The sequence below is a fragment of the Ictidomys tridecemlineatus genome, chromosome 1 (assembly GCF_052094955.1).
Source record: "Ictidomys tridecemlineatus isolate mIctTri1 chromosome 1, mIctTri1.hap1, whole genome shotgun sequence".
NCBI classification, from domain to species: Eukaryota; Metazoa; Chordata; class Mammalia; order Rodentia; family Sciuridae; genus Ictidomys; species Ictidomys tridecemlineatus.
This window is the reverse complement of record NC_135477.1, coordinates 135334-158183: the sequence shown is the minus strand read 5'-3', so window position 1 is coordinate 158183 and position 22850 is coordinate 135334. Positions and strand designations below refer to the sequence as shown.

Sequence of the window (22850 nt, the reverse complement as noted above, 5' to 3'; positions counted from 1 at the left end):
GGCCTGCCCAGGAGGACGGAGCAGTTGGCCATGCGGATGGAGGGTTACGTGGCAAACACATTCATCAGAACTCTGAACTGAGTTCTCATGGGGATGAGCCTCACAGAGCTGATGTCACTTGTTCAGGAACAGGAAGGATGCAGAATGATCCTCCAATGGGGGGACCAAGCGCTTGTGGAGAGCGCTGAGCAAGCCAGGCAAAACCACCCAGGGTGAACCCCAGGCGCGCTGTGTGGAGTTTCAGGGGCAGCGGCCAGGATGAAGAGCTGAAGGATCTCCAGGTGCTGAAGCATGTGCTGAATTGCTGACATGTGGCAGGAGAGGGGGTCTGGGAAAGCCAAGGCCCTGTCTGAGGCGCCCTGGTGTCCTCCAGGTGCTCTGCTGCCTTAAGGTGGACTGCAGATCTGAGGCAGGAGGCCTCGGGGGGAGGCCCATGAGCCTGGGACCTTGTGCACAGGCACAGTGGATTCCAAGGAGCCTCCTAGGAAGGTGCCGTGGGCAGGGTGCTGTGGGCCCTGGGGAGGACAGCACTGCTGCCCTGACAGGCCAAGGTGCAGCTGCCTGCTCCTTCTGGACACCTGCCATGCACACACTTGCAGCCCAGGAGCTGGCTCCGTGAGTGGCTCCCCAGGGTCCCCAGACAAACAGAGCCCAGGCTTCCCCGAAGGCAGTCAGCAGACACCAGTGCAGGACAGAGTTGGAGAACGTGAAGGTTCCTTTGTGGGAGCAGAGCCTCGGTGGGAACCACAGGGCCGAGCTGGGCCCCAGCCCCTCCAGAGCACCCCGAGCACTGTGGGCAGCATGGTGAGTGAAGCCTCAGCCCTCCACCCCCAGAGCTCCCAGCAGGAAGTGCAGCCTCCCAAATGGACTCCGCCTAGAAGTGTGTTAGTGCCCACAGAGCCCTCCAGGTGCTGTGACGGCACTGTCCCCAGGCCTGGTCTCCTTGGTGTGGTGCTGACAAGCAGCACTGTTCTGACCTCAGGATGTGGAGGAGCACTGGGATTAAGTTCCTGCAGAACAGTCAGATGCCACCTGTCCAGGCAGAGAGCTGGTCCATACCTGTTCTTCTGCCTGAGCCCAGACTGGCTGCCTCACTCCCCCGCCTGCCAGCCACTGTGCTCCTGGTAGGAAAGGCAGAGTGCTGGGCGAGTGGAAGACCAGGTACACAGCCACACGCTGTGGGGCCCTCTGCTCCCCCATGGACTCCTGAGCCTGTGAGGGAGACGCTGTGAGGGGCAGAGTCAGGTGCTGTGCCACAGCCCAGGCTGGGGGCAGAGAGACCTTCCACCTGCACCTGGGTGAGCGTCAGACCCCTTCATGTCAGGCTGGCCATGCCCTGTGTGGCCAGAGCACTGGAGGTGCCTGTCTTTTGTTAGGAGGCAGGGAGAAGGAGTGGGTGAGGGCATGTGGGGAGTGCTGGAGCTGAGGTGACCCTCAGAAGCAAGCCCAGTGTGCACGGAGACCTCAAGCTGCCCCTGGGTGCTGCAGGGGCATCCACCTCACCAAACGGAGGACACAGGCAGCCTTGTTCCTGGTGGAGTCAGGTCCTGTGGGCATCAGAGCAGCTTGCCCAGACCCTGGTGCCACCTGCTTCCTGAGGGCAGTGGAAGGCTGCTGGACACCCCTCTCAAGAGCACTGTGCCATTCCTATTCCTCCAAGTCCTCAGGGGCAGAGGGCATCTCCACACTTGTTGCAGGGGACAGAGGAGGCAAGACATCAAATAGGAACAAGAATCAGGTTATTTAGCTGTAGCCAGGTTCAGAGGGCAAAGCTTTCACTGCAATCTATCCATCCCCCTGAAAGCTGGATTCAGGCTGTTTCAGAACCCATCATGTAGGGGAGGGGCTCACAGTCCACAGATGTTCACATTGAAAGCAGCTTTTCCTTTCACTGTTCTGCGCAAGTTAACCCTTCAAGGGCAGGGCCTACGAAGGGTGAGCTTCTTCTCCCCTTTCTTCCCTCCCCCTGCCAGCTGTTACTGTGGAGCCCCTTTGGTAACCTCTTCTCTTACCTTTGGAATGTAAACATCTTGTGAAGCTCCAGCCCAAGGCCAAGGGACTAGTTAAAAGAACCTGTTTTCCTTAGCGTGCTCTGTGTTTGTAAGCACACTTCTACAAACTATTTATATATGTAGTTATTTATTTTAGATAGTTCACAAATGTTTGTGGAAATCCAGTAGAGGGGCATTCAGCACCTGGAGTGCTGATCTCTTCCAGGCCAAGTAAGAGAGAGCAACAGGAAATGAGAAGTTCAACTACAGTGAACTCCTTTGTAGAGATTCTTGTGCTGAAAGTCCTAAGATCAATTATGGTGAAGATTTCTGGAGAAGCTTAATTAAAGTTCTCTGTGGAGGAGGGGTGCCACTACACACTAAAGTCTGTCCCTTTCCAAATGCGGGCTTGGGGACGAGGCTGCAGTCCCTGACCATCAGCCAGGACCCACACAAAGGGCCTTGGGTGTGGATGCCGCCCCCTCTGCCTGGCTGTGGGTGTAGGTGTGGGGTCCTCTCTGGCTGTTTGTCCGTGTCCTGGAGGAGAGGATGAGACACTGGCCTCCTGAGCCAGCAGGGAAATGTTCTTAGTCTGGCCAGAGCACAGGGGTCAGACTGACTGTTGATTTCTTAGCTTTTAGAAGGGCCGTTCTGTTCTTCTCCATCATATCTGCACGTGTCCCACAGGGAGTATGTGGGTTTTGGCAGGTTGGTAAACCCAGGCTGGAAGCCTCCTGGTGGCCAGTGTAGCTGGAGGTGACCATCACCCACCTGTGTGCCTGTTCAGTTCACATCCTTCCCTCTGTGTTGTGACCTCTAGCACAATCCCCAGAACTGTAGCCCCACTTCTCTCCCCTGCAGGGCATGGCCAGTGTGCCCCAGGACCCGCATGTTGGCTTGGTCACATGGCAAGATGCTCCAGGCGAAGTCGTACTTTTCCTGTGTGGCTACTTTGGGAACAGCCCTGCATCCAGTCCTGGGCTTACCCGCCTACATTCCTGGTGACAACGACTTTCTCATCCACTCTTAGCTGGACATCTGCAGGACCAGTCCTCCTCTGCCCCTGAGGGAGGCAGCCTGAGTGTGGCCTGGGGCAGCTCAGTCTGGCCACAGTCTCCTGACATTGCTTAGTTTTTGCTCCCCAGGGCTTGGACTTCCAGGAAGAGGCCTTCTGTGGCCTGTGTCCCTGTGACATGCCACGTCACTCATGGGCAGAGTGACACCCGGGGTGGTCTCATGCTGTCCCTTTCTCAACCCTGCACCCGACCTGGGTTCTTCGCTGCTGGTGCGTGGTATCAGGAGGGCGTGGATGCCCGTGGCCTGCGCTGTCTCCTAGTTTCCTCAGTGCACACAGGCATGTTGCATGTTTGTGAGTGGTTGTCACTCACGTGGCTCTCACTCCATGTCACCTGTTGGGACGGCCGTTCCCCTGCACTGGTGGAGGTTCAAGGTTCCTCCATGTCAAATCCTGTCACACCTCACGGAGCCATTTAGGACTTGACTCCTTCCTCTGTGTCCAGTGACACCTGCTCTCCTGGTCAGTCTGTCCCCATTTTGGGGATTGGTAGCTGCCCTGTTAATTTTACTCATTATCATTCTGCCATTATGAATTTTTCTTGTGGCTGACATTTCTCCCAATCCTATGTTCCTGTTTTCATTAGTTCTTAGCCAATCTATGAGACAATGAAATTCTTCCCTGAGCTAGGGAGAAGACAGACTGTAAGTAGAACAGGTTAGGGCCCTGGATGCCAGGCTGTATGTGTGTGGTCCTAGCTGACTACTTTCAGGTAAATTCCTTTCTATGGTTTGAATGTGGGACTTCTGCCGTAGATCTGTGTAGCAGAGGGTGTGAAATTGCACAAACACAGTATATTTCTGGACTTGGCAGGAGCTTGTTGATAGGCGAGTCTTATCTCACTACCTCAAGTGAGGGTTCAGATACACAGTAGCCAACAATACCCCATGACCCTTGGATCTCACAAGTCACTGTCAGCCTCATTGTCGTTGGAATACCTGATGTAAGCAGCCAGAGCAGGTGTGCTGACCTCCAACTCAATGGGCTACTTCTGAGGTGCTGCCAGCAGACCACCCTCAGTGCAAGCAATAAGACGGAACAAAACCTGATGGTGTCCAGGGAGAAGCACAGGTGGATTTAACAGTCTTCTCCATCATTAAGACAAGCAAGTGAAAGAAGAAAAATGTTCTTCAGTCAGGATAGAGGTCTGCACAGCGCTGTCACCGTAGAACACACAGCTTTTCAAACCTCAGTCGAACGTCCTTATACATGGAGCTCAGCTAGGCCAGTCCTCCTCAGACTATCTCTGTACATTCAGTTTCTTATCAATCTGAATGAGCCGGTGCTTTTTAAAAACAGTCAATTAAAAATCGATTACTAGAAACAGGATTGTGTGCTTGGAAAGCCAGTGGCCTCAAAGTGTGCTGTGCCTCTGCCCCCTCTCGCCTAGTCCCACCCCTCAGAGGGTTGCTGCACCACACTGTGTGCCCACACCAGGCCACAATCCTGCAAGCCATGCTCTCTAGCAATAGGGGGGTGAAGTTGGTGTGAAACAATGGCTTTGTTTAGAGCAAATAAGAGTCTAACTTGAGCCAGATGTGAGTGACTGTGGCCTGGGAACGTGACTCTAGTCACCAGAACTGCAAGCTGTGCTGTGAGGGGACGTCTCTGATCACAGTGAGAGAAGGTCATAGACCCTCACATTTACCCCACGTGTTGGTGGGGGCCTCTGAGGGCCACAGCAGGGGAAGATCACCTCTGTACCCAGATGCCCCCTCACAGTGCCCTTGGCTTTGGTGGGCTGGAGGCCTGGTGAGCTTAGCCATTCATTCCCAGGGTTTCATCTAGAGACCAGGAGCCATTGGCAGAGCGGAGAGTGAGTGATCATGGAAGGGGCTGGGCAGCCCCAGGACTTGGCTCTGCACCCACAACTGGATGTCTCCAGGAGGAAGATGCTCTCCTCAGTTCAGCCAGGCATGCTGCAGGATCTCGAAGGAGGTGCAGCTTCCCCGGGAAGCTAAGGTTTATGGAAGATAAATACCAGCACAAGAAATATAAACTAAAAATCCCCAAGAAATGGTTTTGATTTCTAGAGGTGCTATTGATATTTTAAGTGAGAGAGAGCACAAGATCTTAACTAGATTCAACAGATGTTTAACATTATTGAATCTGGGTAATGGTGATGGGGCACATTATACTTTCTTTACTATTTTTCCACATGTGGAATTTCCTCTACTCAAAAAACAAGACCTCATTGCTAGAGCATGGGTGAATGGGACGGAACTCAATGAAGGAAATATTAAGTATCAAACTCAGGAGGCAGCAAAAACAGGACAGAGAAGGACTAGAAAGCAATGAGCCAGATGTCAGACCCAAAGAACACAGTGTGACGATCCCAGGGAAGGGCCGAGGTCAGAGGACAAGGATGAAAGCAGAGATGGCGAAATGCAAATAGGCGAGACTCTTCTTCAAAGTTTAGTGGAATGGGCAAACTTGAGGACAAAAAAGTACAAGTAAACAGCATTTAGGATGAAAAGAGGGCACAGTGATAAAAACAACAAAGGCTGGCAGTAAAACACCAGAGCTAAGGGAAGGCGATGGATTTAAACTTAAAAGGAATCAGACTTTCCTACAGCTAATTCAAGAAGAAATATAAAGCCTGACCAGTTACACCCTTAAGGAAACTGAAGCATAAATGACTTAACAAAGCTTTATCACAAGTAAAATTATGAGGTGGTCTAAAAAGTGAGTTATTTCCAACTTTCAAAAAGCAGATTATTTTTCCTATACAAACTTCAAGAGGATGAAACCGAGTGGACAGGCATCACATCTTTCCATGAAGCGCGGGCGACCCTGGCAGGAGAGGGAGTGCAGGAGTCAGCAAGCCACACAGTGGCCACAAGCCCACCCTCTGGGCACAAGTGCATGAGCACAGCAAAGACATATTTTAAGCTGAGAGAGAGCACAAGATCTTAACTCCATAGATGCAACTAGATTCAACATATTTTTAACATTATTGAATCTGGGTATCCCAGGGCTTCCAGACCAGCTCCACACTGGAGAACACACAAGTGCTGTTCACCACGTTAGCACACGGGGGAAATGTTGGTTAGGATGCCTTAGAGTCCACACTAAAGAGTGCTTGGAAACTTTCAGGGTGGTAAGGACTCTGAGGCATGTGATCGTGAAGGAACTGGACTGGGAAGCTGGTTCCTGCCCTCACCTCCAGTCTTTAGCTGAGGGTCAAGGCAGAGTGATGATGGTTGAAGTAAAGGAGTGAGCTCATAAAGCATGGAGGAGACCTACCACGCAGTGGGCATGGAGCCCAGCCCAAGTGCTACCCCTGCTGTGGAGCCATGCACCACCACCAAGCATGTGAGTAACGAGGTGTACAACACCTCTCTGTTGAGTCCTCCAAGTTCTCTGTATTGGTGAGTAGTTGCTGGGGTGTTTGCAGCCCTGAGGCTGAACAAATGCTTAGAAGCATTTAATACAATTCAATGACAATTACTAACTTAGGAATTCTTTGGAGTCAAAATAAAAGGGAACATTTTAAAAATTTTACTTTTTAGTTGTAGGTGGACACAATCTCTTTATTTTATTTTTATGTAGTGCTGAGAATTGAACCCATTGCTTCACACATGCTAGGCAAGTGCTCTACCTCTAAGCCACAACCCCAGCTCAAAAGGGAACAATTTAAACTTCCATTAGGATATCTATCAAAACCCTGCAACAAGCATTAGTCTTAAAGGAAAATTCTAAGAACATCCTCAATAAAATAAAACTTAAAGCAACAGTATACTGAGGTTCTATTCATGCAGTAAGACAAGAAGCAACGTTTTAGAAATAAGGATTGGAGAAGAGAAGGTGAAACTCTTATTTGTCATAGATGATAGGACTGTCTTCTGAGAAACCTCAAGAGGATCCATGCAGAAATCATGGGAATCAGAGAGTGCATGCAGCAAGAAGACTCTGGATCAACAAGCAGAAAGCGGTGTCACTCCACTCCAGCAATAGGTAGATGGAAAAGGTGATTCACAAAGATTTCTGTTTTAAGAATCTCAGTTGCCTAAGGATAACTTTGACAAAAATGTGTACAATTTATATGCAGAAAATCACTAAAAGCATTTTAAATGGCTTAAATTAATGAGAATTAATTGTGTAGCATAGATAGGAAGAAGCAATACTTAAAGATAGTTTGCAAAATCTATGTAATTATAGTCAAAATCCTAAACGAATTTTTGAGGAATTTTAACTGAAAATTTATATGGAAGAACAAAGGGCCAAAACACTCCATATGTATATATTAAAAATATATAAAATATATGTCTACTTATGTCCTGGCAGGACTCACCCTATTCATTTCAAGACTTAACATAAAGCTTTAGTTATGAAAGCAGTGTGTAGAAGGAGGAATTGGGGATCAGAATGAGGTCTTGGGATATTTGTAGTTACATGGAGAAGCAAAATTTTATCCTTAGTCCTCACCATACACAAAAGTAAATTCTACAAGGATTTCAGTGCTAAATGTAAAAAGTAAACTTTACAAATAGGAAACTATCTTTCCAGAGTAAGGAAGAATCTTTAAATTTCCTCCAAAGGGCTAACCCCCAAATTAAAGACTGATAATTTGAGAATACCTGTTTGAAAGGAAGGGAAGGAGGGAGATAAACATAAATAGTATGGAAGGAAAACTAAATAGTGGAAAATACCATTGTAGCACATAAATCTGAACAAGAACTATTAACCAGAATCTGTAAGGCACCCTACAAACAGAGGTTCTCTGTAATCAGGGAAATGGAACTCAGCTCTACCATTTCACATGCACTAGCTTAGCATGAATGAGGATGTACAAGCAGCAAGCATTGAGAGGTGGCCCCTGGGTTTAAGTTTGCAGGTGGTTCACGTATTCAGGAAATGATGTAGGGCTGCATGTTTCAGGGTGCAGGTGCAGCCTAGCCTAGAGATATTCCTACACAGTGTTCTGGAAGCATGTGCTACAATGTCCCTAGCAAGACTCTTTGCAAAGGCTAAAATTTAGGAAGTCTGGCAGGATAGAGGGTAAATAAAGTATAAAATATCTATACCCATGAAGTCAATGACCCACAGCCACATCTCACATTGTGGACTCTTCTTCTAAAGGAAATAACAGGTGAAAAATTCAGGTGTCAAGGAATATAATGTCACAAAATTACTTTTTAAAAAATAAAAATAAAACAATATAAAGACATAAGAAAGAAAATCACAGAGAATATTAGAAGCAAACTCCAAAGAGGCCACTGGCTCTGAGTGTGTTGGTATGCAGGCAGATGGCCCTGGGATGGGACGTGGCGGTGTGGTTAGTAATGGGGGCTTGGTGTTTGCTGTATTAGCACTCTTTACAATTTGCAGGAGAAGTGCTCATCAGTCCTTGCTATGTGTCAAATATTAGGGCATCAGAGCCCTATCGGGTCCGCCTGGCTGAGTGCTAGCAAGGCCCAGGTGCCAACACCTGTCAGTGAGAATCCCATGCAGAGCCCTGAGCAGCTTCCTCCACCCAAGCAGGGGAGACTCTTGGCTCAGGAGAACAGTGCTGTTTACTCCCAGAATGTTAAAGAGCAGCTGAGACTGGTGCTGGAGGCAGCTAGTAAATCAGAGGACCCGGTTCTGAATTCCCACCTGAGGTAGGAACTGCTTTCCTAGGCCAGGCTGGCCTGAACTTTGGACACTGTGATGTTGTGTGTTCTCTGCTTTGGTTTTTCTTGGGGGATTTTTGGCTTTTGTCAAGGTCATTGTTATTAGTTAAGAGTAGTTGAACATAAGATAGTTGTCTGGACAGATTTCTATTTTGAACCTTTTTATTTTATTAGAAATAAGAGCTTAATAAGGGGCCTGCCTTTGATCATATAAACAGGAGGGAGCCCTGTACCTGGCTGTTCTGAGAAGGCTTCCCCCACCATCGCTACTCAACTTCCTCTCACTACCTGGCCTGTCACAGAGGAAGGTTCTCCTCTCTCCACTGTGGTCTCAGGAGTTGTGGCTACTGCACGGTCTCCTAAGGGCCTCTGGTCGTTTATGCTTGCTTCTGGTGAACATGAAGGAAGGGAATTCAGTGCACCGAGACTGACAGAAAATGCTTCTACCATGTGGTGTGCCACTAACGATGACTCAGCTCTCTGGAGGAGACTAGGATCGGGGGAGCCATGGAGGACTGTAAATATTAATGCCACGGCCAAACACTGATTTCCAAAATAGAAGAAAACATATTTGAATAAATTTGAAAATACCACTCGGAAGCTAAAATTCCTGAGAGTTGAGTGGCATGTGGCATGGAGACAAGTCTGTTGAAGGTTGCACCTTGTCCAGGTCAGGAGCTGCTGATTAACTATTCAGGTTAATTTAGAACAAGTGTAAATGTATTTCTCTACTGAGGCTGGCAGCTCCTCATGGTGCAGGAGAGTGAACAAGTGGGTGCTGTGGTCTGAGGGCAGAAGGAGGACTTGTTCACCTGGCTCACAGGCTGCAGAGGAGAACCGTGCAGAGCCAGTGGACACGGCATAGCCTCGCTTTCACACAGACCCAGGAACAGAGGCACCACCCCTAAGCCACAGGGGATTCGGGTGCTTTGCATTTTAATTTTCCTTATTGTTCATCATATTTTGCATCGTACACAATGATGTAGGACTTACATAAAAATATACGATTATAATACATAAATTAAGATTCTCCCCATGTTACCAGTGAGAAGACAGAATGAAAAACAGTTTTCTTACTTTTCTTACACACACACAAAGAGACCCACAAAATACCTAGAGACAGCCCTAATGGAAAAGTGGATGTGGGATTGTATGAGGAAGTAATTCATGTAAGAAGATGCAGAGAGGTGTGCAGCACAACTGTGTTCTTGGTAGTGAAATACACTCTTCCAAGTTTAACTCCTCAATAAAACAAAGCCAGAAATGAAGTTTTCTTTTTAGAATTTGACAAAATGATTCTGGAGGATAACTTCTGCCTAATTATCTACAATAAAATATCTTTTTAAAGAATCAGACATTATTAAAATCTCTGTGGCCGTTTTCTCTTAGAAGTTGCATTCAGCGACCAACAAGGATGGAACAGGGTCAATAGCAGGTTGCTGGCACTTGTCACAGCTCTGGAAACATCCAGGGGCACTTTAATTCTCCACTAAAAGGGAAATTTTTCCTTTTCCCTCATAGGTCAGTCTGGGGGGTGGGGAACTGTCCCCTTTGACATGGCTGGATATAGTGGTGTGTTTGGATCACGTTGGCTCGAGCTTATTTGGGCAGGGCTTATGTAAGGCAGCACAGGCACGTGCTGGCCACTGCAGACAGGCCAGCTCAGGTGGTACAAACACAATCTCAGAATCTGCCAACACTTTTTCTTTGCCTTTTAAGACTTTTGCCAGTTTACTTAACAAAGTTCAACGGTGTTCAGAAGCCGAGCTTTCCTCCTCCGCCCTCAGAGTTTTGCAGGTGGTGAGCCAGGGGCTCTGGCTGCCTAAACAGATCACAGTCGGAAGTTCAGAGGCATTTGCATCACCTGAGCTGGCACCTGTCTGCAGGGGCCAGCACATGGCTGGTGCTGTCTTACATAAGCCCTGCCCAAACAAGCTCCAGCCAATGTGATCTAATCGCCCCACCATATCCAACCAGTGTCTCAGGGGACAGTCTCCCACCCCCAGACTGACCTATGGGGAGAAAAGGGAAATTTCCCCTTTTACTAGGAGAACCAAAGTGCCACTAGATGTGTTTCTGGAGTTGTGACAGGTGCCAGCAACCTGGTATTGACCCTGTCTCGGCTCATCCTCTTTAAGAGAAAACTGCTTCAGGAGTAGGCCTTTGAAATGAGTGCCAGCCACCTCTGACAGTAAACTAATACCTTGGCAGCAGGAGAAGGGAGGTGGCATTGGCTGGCTGACCTCCCTCCTTCTCTGCACTTTGTTATAAAAGCTTCCCTCTGCAGGGATCATCCCCATGTGTCAGCAGAGGGCCCCAGAGGTACCATGGCTGCTCTTGGCATTACCCTGGCACTGCTGGTGTGGCTGGTCACCCTCCTGTTCATATCCATCTGGAAGCAGATCCACAGCAGCTGGAACCTGCCCCCAGGGCCTTTCCCACTACCCATCGTGGGGAATGTTCTCCAGGTGGACTTGAAGGATATTCCCAAATCTTTTGCCAGGGTAAGAGAAACATTGTTATTTTAGGGAGAATCAGTCAGGAATGAGATCTAATACATGTGTATTCAATTCATAGTCAAAAAAACTGTTGCTTTCTAACACCAGTCTTTTATGGAGTAACGGGGTGGGTAGCAGCACCCAGGAGTCCCCTTCAGAAAGCTCCACTGGTGTTGCAGCCTGGGCACTGAACAGGGAGGATGGGCACTAAACACCAGGCCCAGAGGTGCCATGGAACCAGAGTGATCATTGGGAGGTTTGGGGCAGTTGGTGCAGCCATGGGCAGCTCCCACAGAAGCAAGGGGTGCATCCCAGCTGGTATCTCCCATGCTCTACCCAATACCAACACCCGCCTCCCATTGTGGCTGAGCGCACCGTGTGAGCTAACCAAAGCCAGTGTGCTCTGGGGTGCAAGGGTGGCACTTGGTATTTGTATGAGGTGTCATTATGTATGATAGAGGCTCCAGGTCAGCCAGCAGTGCCCTGGGGTCCAGGACCTTGACTTAGGAAGTGAACAATGGGGTGACGGAAGTGGGCATTGGCTACAAGGCTGCAAGGGAGGGACATGAGGAGCCAAGGTCCAGAGTTGGTGTACAGACAGGGAGAGATGCTCCTGCAAATGCAGCAGCCTCTTGTGGAGGAACTTCCCTGCACCGGCCGCACAGTCGTTCCCCACATCCTTCCAGTTCTCTGGTGGATTACAGTAATAGTAATCAGGCGAGGCCATCTTGAGTCAGTCACCTTCACCCACTTCCCAGCTCACAGTTTGTGTTGGTCCCTGCAGCTGGCAGAGCGCTTTGGGCCTGTGTTCACACTGTACTTGGGCACGCGGCGCGTGGTGGTCCTGCATGGCTACAAGGCTGTGAAGGAGGTGCTGCTGAACCGCAAGAACGAGTTCTCCGGCCGAGGGAAGATTCCTGCATTCCATATGTATGAGCAAAAGGGTGAGTGTGTCTCCTAGCAGCAGGTGGGGCAGACCCAGAGGGACAGTGGTAGGTGACCATCACATTGCCTAGCCAAACCCACACTTACTGTTAGTGACAGCAACAGAATAAAGGCAGAAAGGCAAGAGACCCTCAGGCCCTTGGGTAATGGCTCGTGCCTGTGAAACCTGCTGCAATGTTCCCACTGAGCAGGTGCCCTGTCCACACCACGGGGCTGCCGGATATCCACACTGACCAGTGGTGCAGAGAGCTTGCAGAGAGAGGCAGATAGGCTGTTTCTGAGCCTGCACCAACCCTTCCCAGGCCTTGCTTCCTTGGGCCCGCACTTCTTGGAACCCTTTCCACTCACAGCCTGAATTGCCCGTGGGGTGTAGATGGCTCCACCCAACCAGTCCCCTCCCCTGCCATGAGGCACCCAACCTGACAGACACTGTCTGCAAGCGAGCCAGCATCAGACCGTGCCAGCGGCAGCTGGTGATCTCCCGAGAGAGCCCCAAGGGGTGGACATTCTGAGGCCAGGAGGGGTGAAGCAGACTTCCAGGCAGTCTCTCCTCTCTTGGCCTCAACTTCACTGTTGCTAGAGCCCTGAGTTTAACCCTCGCAGATATCTCCTTCCCTCCCATGGGGAGGAGGGCTGGGTGGGGCTGGCTGCTCACCCTGCCAGCGTTTCCCAGCCCCTGATGCAGCTCTGCCTTCTGTGGTGCGCCCAGCTCCTGGGAGTCCCTGCCACCCCTCCTTCCTGTTCTCACCTTGCCTGCACATTCTCTACTCCCTGCGGTCACTTCAGGGGATCCCGAAGCAGGTCAGAAGTGAACAGCATCCCGTCTGCTGTCACCAGAAGCTTCTCCCTGTCGTGGGGGCTTCAAGCCAGGGAGCAGGCACTGCCTCTTGGTGTCCTGCCTGGTTGTGTGCATTTCCCAGATTCCACCACCTCACAGGCAGAGAGGTTTGGCTCCCCCTTCTCAGCACTGGGTTTGTTTTGCTGCACTCTCTCAGTAAAGCAATGCCAACTGTCTTAGTCCCTGTTGTCAGCATCAGAAGAGTTCCCGGAGCCTGGGAGACAGTGTCCTGCTATGGAGCAGTGTGATCCTGGCTTAAGGCCCATATCTGCCCCCATGGTCCAGGGCCTGTGAGCTGAGACAGCAGGGCAGAGCCCAGAATTTTCCTCTCCAGGGTCTTTGCTGCCTCTGCCTGGAGACTCCAAATCCCTATTTTTATTCATCCCATATGGCCCAGTCTGACAGTGAAAATCTGCTGGACCCTGAAAAAGAGATACGTCTAACCCTTCAGGGATAATGATGTGAATGCTTATTTTTGGCTAAGATAGAGCACAGGTGTATGGCCACATGCCAAGGGAACTGCATGCATCACATGAGTAAGTCTCAACAGACTCCCAGAAAAGTGCTCCCACCAAAGTTCTCAACCTGGGTAGTGGCCTCCTCACGACATTGCCCATGGAGCTCCGCCCTCCTCCCCATGGGAGGGAAGGAATGAAGTTGGAACCATCATTTGGCCTGTATCTCCCACCTCATGTCACATGCTGTCCTTGCCCCTCTCAGGTCAACCAGCCTCTTTCTGGAAATTTCCTTGGACCATGGTGACCACTCATCCCCAGGGTACTTTCTCAGCATCCTGCAGGGCCTCTCACCAAGCATCCCATGTGTGTCCTACAGTTAATGTGGGAGGAACTTCAAGATGCAAGCCCCTGTGTCTGTGAGGGTGCTACTGTTACCTCTGTGGCCCAAGAATGCCCAGAATCTCATAGAATGCCTGGCACAGTGGGTGCCAAACCTGCTTCTTGAGGAAGTGACGATGGGAAAAGTAAGGGGGAGGGAGGCCAAGAGCGAGGCTGTGAGGGGCGCTGGAGTGCAAGGAGGCCGAGCAGGGCTTGTCTGAAGGGATCTGAGGTCTTCACCAAGGAGTGAGAGGCCAGCAGGGCAACAGAAGTTGCATTTGGGGAAGAATAAAAATGTCCACAGAGTTGACGGAGACAGGAACGGAAGCACCCCAACATTTTACAGAGAAAGCATTTCTTTGGGTCTGTTGATTCCAAATGTTTTTACCCTGGGAGGAGAGGGCCGTGTGAAGGGATTGCTTGCTCTTCCCAGCTGCAGGTCCTTACAGTAGGGTCTGGTGACCTTCAAGTCTTCGTCAAAGCCACTGCTGGGAAGCCATAAAGAGATGAGATGAAACGCTTGTTGAGCAAGGGTTCAAATCCCTGGGGACAGAAGGGCTGTCCAAGAATTCTGTCAATAGGCAGGAGAGAGGTGACTGCTCTTCCTTGGAGTTGCCACATGAGGTTTTATTTGGCATGGAGAAGGCTCTGAGGAAAGTGCAGAGCCAAAGACAGTGAAGTGACGCCATATCATGAAGGCACCTGGGAGAGGGGGGAGTGCCAGAGAAGCACTGCATGTCCCCTGCCTCCTCCTGTGATTCTTCCTCCCCTGCACACCCTGCCCAGGACCCAAAGGCCCTATGAGGACCACTTCCTGCCCCAGCCCCATATCCCCAAGACCTGGGCCTTTGGGGTGACTTCTGCTGTCCCTCTTCCTTAGGAATTATTTTCAATAATGGGCCTACCTGGAAGGACATTCGGCGGTTCTCCCTGACCACCCTCCGGGATTACGGGATGGGAAAACAGGGCAATGAGGAACGGATCCAGAGGGAGGCCCACTTCCTGCTGGAGGAGCTCAGGAAGACTCGGGGTGTGTATTCTGGAGCAGATCCAGAGGGAGGCTCACTTCCTGCTGGAGGAGCTCAGGAAGACTCAGGATGCTGTTCTTGGGCAGGCAGCAGGGAGGGGAGCTGTGGGCAGGCCCCTGGAGGGCAGGGATCAACCCCGAAGCAGCTGGCAGCTACAGGGACCCTGGACCAGAGTGGGTCATGATGGTCCACAGCCACTGCATTCTGGACTCCAATTTCCAGCTCTGCTTATAAGGGAGCAAGAGTGATCACCACATGACTGCTGAGCCCAAACAGCATTGAGAAGTGGACAAACCTTTGGCCGCCTTCTGTGGCTTGGCAGCTTTCAGGATGGTCCCCAGGCATGGGTGCGAGTGCGTGGAGACTGAACAGCTGGCTGGGGCTGCGGTGGGCCTGTGCATACTTTCCCCTCCCTAACATCTCACCTGTGTTCCAGGCCAGCCCTTCGACCCTACCTTCCTTGTGGGCTGCGCACCCTGCAACGTCATAGCGGACATCCTGTTCAACAGGCGTTTCAACTACGACGACAAGAAGTGTCTGCGGCTCATGAGCATGTTTAATGCTAACTTCTACCTGCTTAGTACTCCTTGGCTGCAGGTGAAGCCAACTCTATCCTTTTCCTTAGTCTTTAATTGTGCAGCTATGTTGGAAGAAGGCAGATTCAGGTGGTGTGGGACCAATGGGCTCAAGAAAGCCTGAGACCGGGAGTGTTTTGGAGGCGTCCAGGCAGCCCCTAGGCTCCTTCTTGGGATGCCCTGGGCCCTGAGTGCCCCTTTCCGTAACCTAGGCATTCATATAGACTGAGTGCGCACATGTTCACCACAGAGGGTACACTGCCTGGAGAATGATCTCAAATATTCTAAATAATACAGTAATTACAACCATAAATTAAAGTTTGAAAATAATTTTATAAATTTCTTTCTTTTCAGCTTTACAATAATTTTTCGGACTACTTACACTATCTACCTGGAAGCCATAGAAAAGTCATAGCAAACGCGTCTGAAATAAAAGCATACACACTTGAAATGGCCAAGGAGCACCTCCAGTCACTGGACCCCAGCTGTCCCCGGGACTTCACTGACTGCCTGCTCATGGAAATGGAGAAGGTACCCAGAGCCACCCTGCTGGACTTGATGGGGTGGGGTGTCCCCGGGACTTCACTGACTGCCTGCTCATGGAAATGGAGAAGGTACCCAGAGCCACCTGCTGGACTTGATGGGGTGGGGTAGGGCACATGCACCTCAGATCCATGCTGCCACCTGTTGGCTGGCATCCAAATTGCCCTCTGTGTTACTGGATGCTCTTAGTGTTGCAGAGGAGACACAGGGATGGTGGGCTGGCACCTTGCTTCAGCTCCCTTCAGGCCAGGCTGGGTTCCCCAATGGTGCCAAAGTTCCAGGGGTCCCAGACATCCCCAGTTTCATCTGCCTGCAGCTCCTAGGACCCTCCTCTAGCTCAGAATGGTGAAGCCTCCTTCCTTTCTTTTTCTCTGGCTTACAGACAGCATGCAGCTTTCACACTGACTCCCCTGGGCAGACTCCTAGGCTGTCAGAATCTCACCATTAGCAAAGACCCTCTCTGTCTCCCAAAGGCACCAGCCTCCCTCTGGCCTGGAAGGAGGCTGATTCCAGCCCCTGCAGCTGGAGAGTCATCAGCAGAGGTCCTGGCTTGGCAGGTCACCCAGGTTACCTCCCCTTTCCCAGGACAGCCCTGGCACTGTTGATAGAGCCACCGTCCTATGGCCTGGGTGAGGAGCCTATCCTGCCTCAGCCAACTTCCTGGGAACCTCAGTTTCTCCAGCTGTGAGGTAGAAATAATGGGGTCCTGGTTGCACTGGGAGAGCTTCTCACCTCCCTGGCTGTCTGTTGAAGGGCAACAGGTTGTCTCTTCAGCCATCTGAAGACAATTTCTTACCAAGTCTCTGTCTGTCTCTAAAAGCACAGTGGAGAGTCTGGGTACACTCTGGAAAACGTGGCTGTAACCTTGGCTGACCTGTTCTTTGCGGGGACGGAGACCACCAGCACCACCCTAAGATATGGGCTCCTGATTCTCATGAAATACCCAGAGATTGAAGGTATGCAGATGAGAAGCCAAAGGACCTCCCTGCAGGGCCAGCCTTGTGTGTTCAGGCCTGGGCTCTCAGTCTGCAGTTGCTTTTTAGCCTTCTTTTGTACTGTGGGATCCCTGGGTGAACTGCTTTGAAGAGAAATGTCCTTGTAGGTACCAGGCACCTGGTACCCTTGAACACTGATAGACCCACACTCCACTGGGGCCCGGGTGCAGAAAGAACAGTCCAACACTGGAGAGGAGAGAGGCGCTGGACGTAACTTCTGCACTATAAAGACACACTGATAACAGTCAACACAGTGCTCCAGCTGCTCTTGAGGAAGGCTTGGCCTTCTAGGCAGAATGGGGATCAGGGCAAGTCTCAGATCTCCCTGGGCATCTCACTCCACCGGGCTCTGAAGTGGGAACTCAGGGAGAATTGATGAGGCCACCTCCTGCCCTGGAGGCACCTACCTGCACACAGGCTAATAGGACCAACCTGCCTTAAAGAGGGAGCAGGGGAGCTGTAGCTTGGGGCAAGGGAGCCCAGAGGCCTGGGACCTCCACTTTCTGAGCTGGGCCCACCTGCTGCTGATGGGACGTGGCTCCCACTGAGTGCTAGCTTGGGGCAGACCTTGGATGCACTGTGCTCCTCTAGCTCCTCAGTCCTGGAGAACAGATGGAAGACATGAAGCAATTTCCCCCAAGAGTATGGGTGTGCAACCAGTCCAAGTCAGGCCCTAGGACCTGGTCTTTATTTCAGCAAAAGCTTTGTTTTGTTTTAATCATAAAAGGAATCAAAAGTCCAGGGAGGGAAATATTTTACAGATCTGCAGCATTTGTAGGAGAACTTTTGAACACTGTTTATAGAGGAATCCTGTATTCAAACAGTTTAAATTATTGACCATGGTGAATTTCCAATATAAACAAAGAGAATAAACATGATAGACACCCTACATTCTTTGCCAAATTTAACATGTATTAACATTTTTCAATATTTGGTTTGAGCTCTTAAGGAAACATGTTACAGAACCAATCAGTCTTGCCCGTTTGTGCCTCCCGCCCCAGAGAGGGCAATGCTTAGGGGTTGTAAGGAATAATAATAAAGAGGAGACACAGAGACAAGGTGCAGAGGCAGGGCAGGTGACAGAATGGCTCCATGTCCAAGAAGCCACGTTTATTTATACCAATAGATTACATGAAGTCATTAGTGCCATAACCACATTATTGTTTAGAGTATCAGTGAAGTTGCTTATTCTGCAGTTACATTTCATTGTTATAATATGTAATGTCAGGAGCTTTGTGCAGTCCTCAAGAAAGTCCATTGTCTGAAGTTACTGTCATATGGGCAGCCTAGGAGCACCAGATCTTGGTGAAACATTGTAGTTATCTAACAAACAAGTTCTTCTATTCCCAGGAGCTACGTGCCTGCAATCAAGGTTGAGGCTTGATGAGGCTCTAACATAGAGGCATCTCAGGGCATTGCTATACTAGTTGACACTGCACATATATTAGCTATATTATTAGATCCTAAGAGAGTTTATAGGGCATTCTAAGGTTGGGAAACAGGATACCTGTTATCCCCTGAGGGGGTTTCCCACCAGGGGAAAGCTTCCCTGTACATTTCCATGGTTAGAATCCCTATAAGGGATGGCTGTGCATCATCCCTACCTGTGACCCAGTACATTTATCAAAAACTAAATATCAACAAATAGCTCACAGTAAGGTTGTAGTGCCTTAATATTTTACCTGGGTACCATACTATACATACTTTTTTGCAATTTTCTTTTTCACTCAAAGTGAAAATCCCACAGGAAATTTCAAACATAGAAAGTATAAGAATTTGCTGAAGGCTGCTATTACCTCAGTCAGAGGAACTTCAAGAAGTAGACTGTGGATGTCTGGTTATATTCCGTCATCTGTCCTCTTACTTCTTAAAAGTCCATAGTGAAACATCAGGGTGACAATTACTGCAGAGATTTCTCTCTAAGAGGAAGTTTCCAGGACCCATTTGTTATTCTCTGCTCCTGACATGCAGAGAACTGAATAAGCCATCTCCAGCTAAAATAATTGAAGCAAAAGTTTCTGTAGACTATAAATGACCTCCATGAGCATAACTATTATCGACATTTGTGAAGATGATATCCAATAATTTGAAGTATCTGTGGCACAAAAAGCACTCCATAGATACTCTACAAAATCCATAGGGTGGGTTTGGTGGATGACTAGAAGGGTGATTTGGTATATGTATTGAGTAGATGTGTGGGTGGATGGATGCTGGCTTGCTGGAGGGATGACTTGATAGGTGTGTGGGTATACATGAATGGTGGAAGGATGAAGGGATGAGTCCTCAGGTAAGTGGACAGATGGATAGGTGTATGGGTAAGTGTTTGGGTGAGGGTTAGGGTGAGTGATGGATGGATGAGTGGGTGGATGCATGGAAGAGTACTTGGTAGATGTATGGATGGAGGGTGGACATTCAGCCTGGTGTCGATCCTTTACATTGCTCTTATTCATGCCTTGGCAGAGAAACTTCATAAGGAAATTGATAGGGTGATTGGGCCAAGCCGCATCCCTGCTGTCAAGGACAGGCTGGAGATGCCCTACATGGATGCTGTGGTGCATGAGATTCAGCGGTTTATTGACCTTGTACCTTCCAACCTGCCCCACGAAGCAACGCAGGACACCATGTTGCAAGGATATGTCATCCCCAAGGTCAGAGTGAGCTGGTGTGCACTGTGAACACCTCCTATCACCTCACTGTCTAGTTTACCAGGCAGGTGGGGGATCCCAAGGCTCTGTGGCCAGTGTGGCTGGATGGCAGGGACAGGCCAATACAGGGTGCTAGTTCCCCATTAGTCCCTGTCTGATCCTGGTGATTAGAGAAATGGATGGATTTTAAGGAAGTGCCTCCTTGATGGCACCTGGGAGTGCAGCATATTCCAGTCAGAGTCCACTGCATGAGTACTTTAGGGCTTCCTCTCCACTTAGACCTGACACCTGGCTGCTGTCCAGTCCTTAACTGAGCACTGTCCCACTGGGAAATGTGCTGTCCTGTCTAGTATGGGATTAAGGCTGACAGCAGACATTTACTCAGTTGCCTGAATGACTGACAGATCTGTGTCTCCTGCAGGGCACTGTTGTGATTCCGACTCTGGACTCCCTTCTGTATGATGACCAAGAATTCCCAGATCCTGGGCAGTTTAAGCCAGAGCACTTTCTGGATGGAAATGGGAAGTTCAAGTACAGTGACTATTTCAAACCTTTTTCTGCAGGTGAGCAGGGTTCAAGAGCAGCACCTCAGCCTGAAATGGTCTCCTCTCCCCTCATTGCTCTCTGTGTCTCTGCCACCAGCCAGCTGTGCACCACCTCCCAGCTGTCCACCACCTCCCAGCTGTCCTCATCCCCGATTTCTACCCACAACACAAACCAAGTGTGCTCCCCTGATTCAGAGAGGCTGGGTGACATTTTCACAATAAGTTCTGGAAGAAAGGTTTATGGGTAGACTATTCTTTCCACAGAGTGGCCGCTTTCCCTCATTCATTGTCAAACTGTTTCTGCTTAACAAGACAGAGAAAACCTCTCACGGCCATCTCACTTGATACCTGCCATTTTAAATCAGGGCTTTAACAGACTCCTCTCAGGTTCCCTGGACTCATCTGGGAAGCAGTGCAGCCTTCCCTGGGTGTAAGAGGTGCCTTCCTGCGGCCCCTTGTCAGGGCTGCACCTCGGGTTCTGGTGAGGAAGACTCCTCCTGGTGTGTGCACTGCCAACCAACTCACCCACCCCATCCCATGGGCACCATGGGTCAGCACTGGGTGTCGACTTCACCAGGCAGAGGCCATTTTTCCCAACCGAACAGAAGTTTTTGCAGCTGAGTTCTGCATGGCCCCCACACAGGTCACGTCATGGAGACTCTGTTCTTTGCTCTTATGCTTCTTTCAGTGGGTGTGGGGAGTACGTGCTGCTTTAGGGTGTGGTTGCCCCAGCCTCCTCTGGCCCTGCCCTAAAGCCTCACAGTTAATGTCGTGTCTCTCTGAAACCTGCTGTGTCTCACCAGTACTGCAATTACTTCTAGGAAAACGAGTGTGTGTTGGAGAAGGCCTGGCCCGTATGGAACTGTTTCTGCTCCTGTCTACCATTCTGCAGCATTTCAATCTGAAGTCTCTTGTTGACCCAAAAGATATTGATCTTAGGCCCATTGCAATTGGCTTTGGCAGAATCCCACCTCACTACAAACTCTGTGTCATCCCCCGCTCATAAGTGTAAGAAAACACCCTGGACACCTCTGTCCCCAAGTACAGCCTCTGAGAGTTCCTCAGTGCTCAGGAAGTTGCTCCCCCAGTCAGGAGGCAGGTGGCCCCCCAGAGTGAGTTCTACCAGAGCTGATGTTTCCAGTCAGTCTTCAGACAGTGCAAAGCAAAGTCCAGTGAAGATGTGGTCAACCTAAACCAACAGGCGGTTGAGGCTGTGCTGTGGTCCTAGACACAGTGCTCTTTGAGACTTCTGAAAAGGCAGAGCTATACTGTCACCAGTCAACACTTACCAGGAAAGACTTGCTTCAAGATGGAAAGTTTTTCCTTTTACCTCATTGTGAGCATCAATTTGTCCTTTGTATGAAATAAGTATGAAAAGTCAACAGGGCCACCCATTATTATTTCTTAATATTTGTCCTTGCATGGAACGAAACAAAACTGAGTGGTGGTGTGAAAGGAGCAGCAGACCGCCCTTTGCCTTCCATAGCTGCCACCCACCCTGAGCCTGAGCTTTCCTTCCATCGGGGTGGCACAGCCCTCCCAGGCTGCACACTTCCCGAGGCACTGTGTACTCTGTGTCTTCAATAAAATGAGCCATACTTCGGAGCCAGCAGCTGGTGTCCTCTGTCCTCCTGACCCTCAGCCTCCCTCATGTAGGGTCTCACTGGGCTCACCTGTGTCACATTTCATGACTAAAACATAACTCAGGGCCACTCCAGGTGAACTGGGCTGCATGAAATAATCACACAAGAGACAGAGATACTTTTTCTTTGGGTCCTTTGATGGCTCCTCTGACCTTAAATGTCCATGGAGAGAGAGAGAGAGAGAGAGAGAGAGAGAGAGAGAGAGAGAGAGAGAGCGCACATGTATGTGCTGAACCCTTTTATTGGGGAGAAACCATTCAAATGAGGCCAGGGGTCAGGTTTCAGGGGGTTGAGTCTGGCTTCCTGATGTCTGCTGTCAGCAGGTTGACTGACATCTAGGAAGGTCATGCCCAAAGGCAGAGCAAGAGAAGGGGACACACAAAAGTAGTTTCCATGGAACATTCTGTCCCAACAGGGCAAAGGTGTAGGATTACAAAAGAATAGGTGAGTGTATAGCTCAACCCCAGGGGTATGCTTACTGGGAAGATTGGTCTTGCTACCTGAGTTGGGGAAAAGACCGAGTTACAAATCATGGCACTACCACTCCAGACTACAGTGATCTTTCAGATCCCCATGGTGCATCAGGACTGGAAGGCGTGGTAACTCAACATGGCTCTCCACACACCTGGACAGTGCAAAGCAATCTGCCCATCTCAAGATGCTGAATTTAATCGGATGCTCTGAGGTCCTTCTACCATGTAGAATAACCTGTTTCTTGGTTCTTGAGAATAAATGTGGGCATCAGTGGGAAACCTTCTGAAGGGCCACCAGTTCCCAGAGGCATCTGTCTGTGTCCCCTCCCAGTGCCACAGTGGCAAGACTGCCTCCAGCAGGAAATGGTTACAGTGTCTTCTTATTTGCTGTGGGACAGAGGGCTTATACTTGAGTGACTGCTGGGAAGATTCTGTGTTCCCAGGCAGTGGGGAGATGCTAGGAGGGAGGGAGTTGAGGCTTACTGTTGAGACATCACCTGGCTCCAGATTTCTGAGGGTAACTTTCTGTCAGCAGCATCCCTAACTGCTCTCACTGGGTGGTTTCCAAGTCTGGGCCTTCACAGGTTCTACTATCTCAAGGGAGG

At 49.9% G+C, this 22850-nt stretch overlaps 1 protein-coding gene across 3 annotated transcripts; it reads left to right on the top strand.

The window, feature by feature from the left end:
• Positions 1 to 646: 646 nt before the first annotated feature.
• Positions 647 to 21738, top strand: Cyp2e1 (cytochrome P450 family 2 subfamily E member 1). Of its 3 annotated transcripts, none has more exons than XM_078023632.1 (9): positions 647 to 804; positions 11964 to 12123; positions 14679 to 14828; positions 15263 to 15423; positions 15756 to 15932; positions 16765 to 16900; positions 19400 to 19587; positions 20006 to 20147; positions 20951 to 21738. In XM_078023632.1, the coding sequence occupies exons 1-9, from the start codon at positions 802 to 804 to the stop codon at positions 21133 to 21135; spliced, it is 1302 nt and encodes a 433-aa protein (XP_077879758.1). In that variant the 5' UTR covers positions 647 to 801; the 3' UTR covers positions 21136 to 21738. The 3 variants fall into 3 exon arrangements, with proteins under 3 accessions (XP_077879758.1, XP_040129428.1, XP_077879762.1); XM_040273494.2 differs by lacking the exon at positions 647 to 804 and adding an exon at positions 10969 to 11185; XM_078023636.1 differs by lacking the exons at positions 647 to 804; positions 19400 to 19587; positions 20006 to 20147; positions 20951 to 21738 and adding an exon at positions 10969 to 11185 and having other exon boundaries at positions 15756 to 16015; positions 16765 to 16899.
• Positions 21739 to 22850: the final 1112 nt, after the last annotated feature.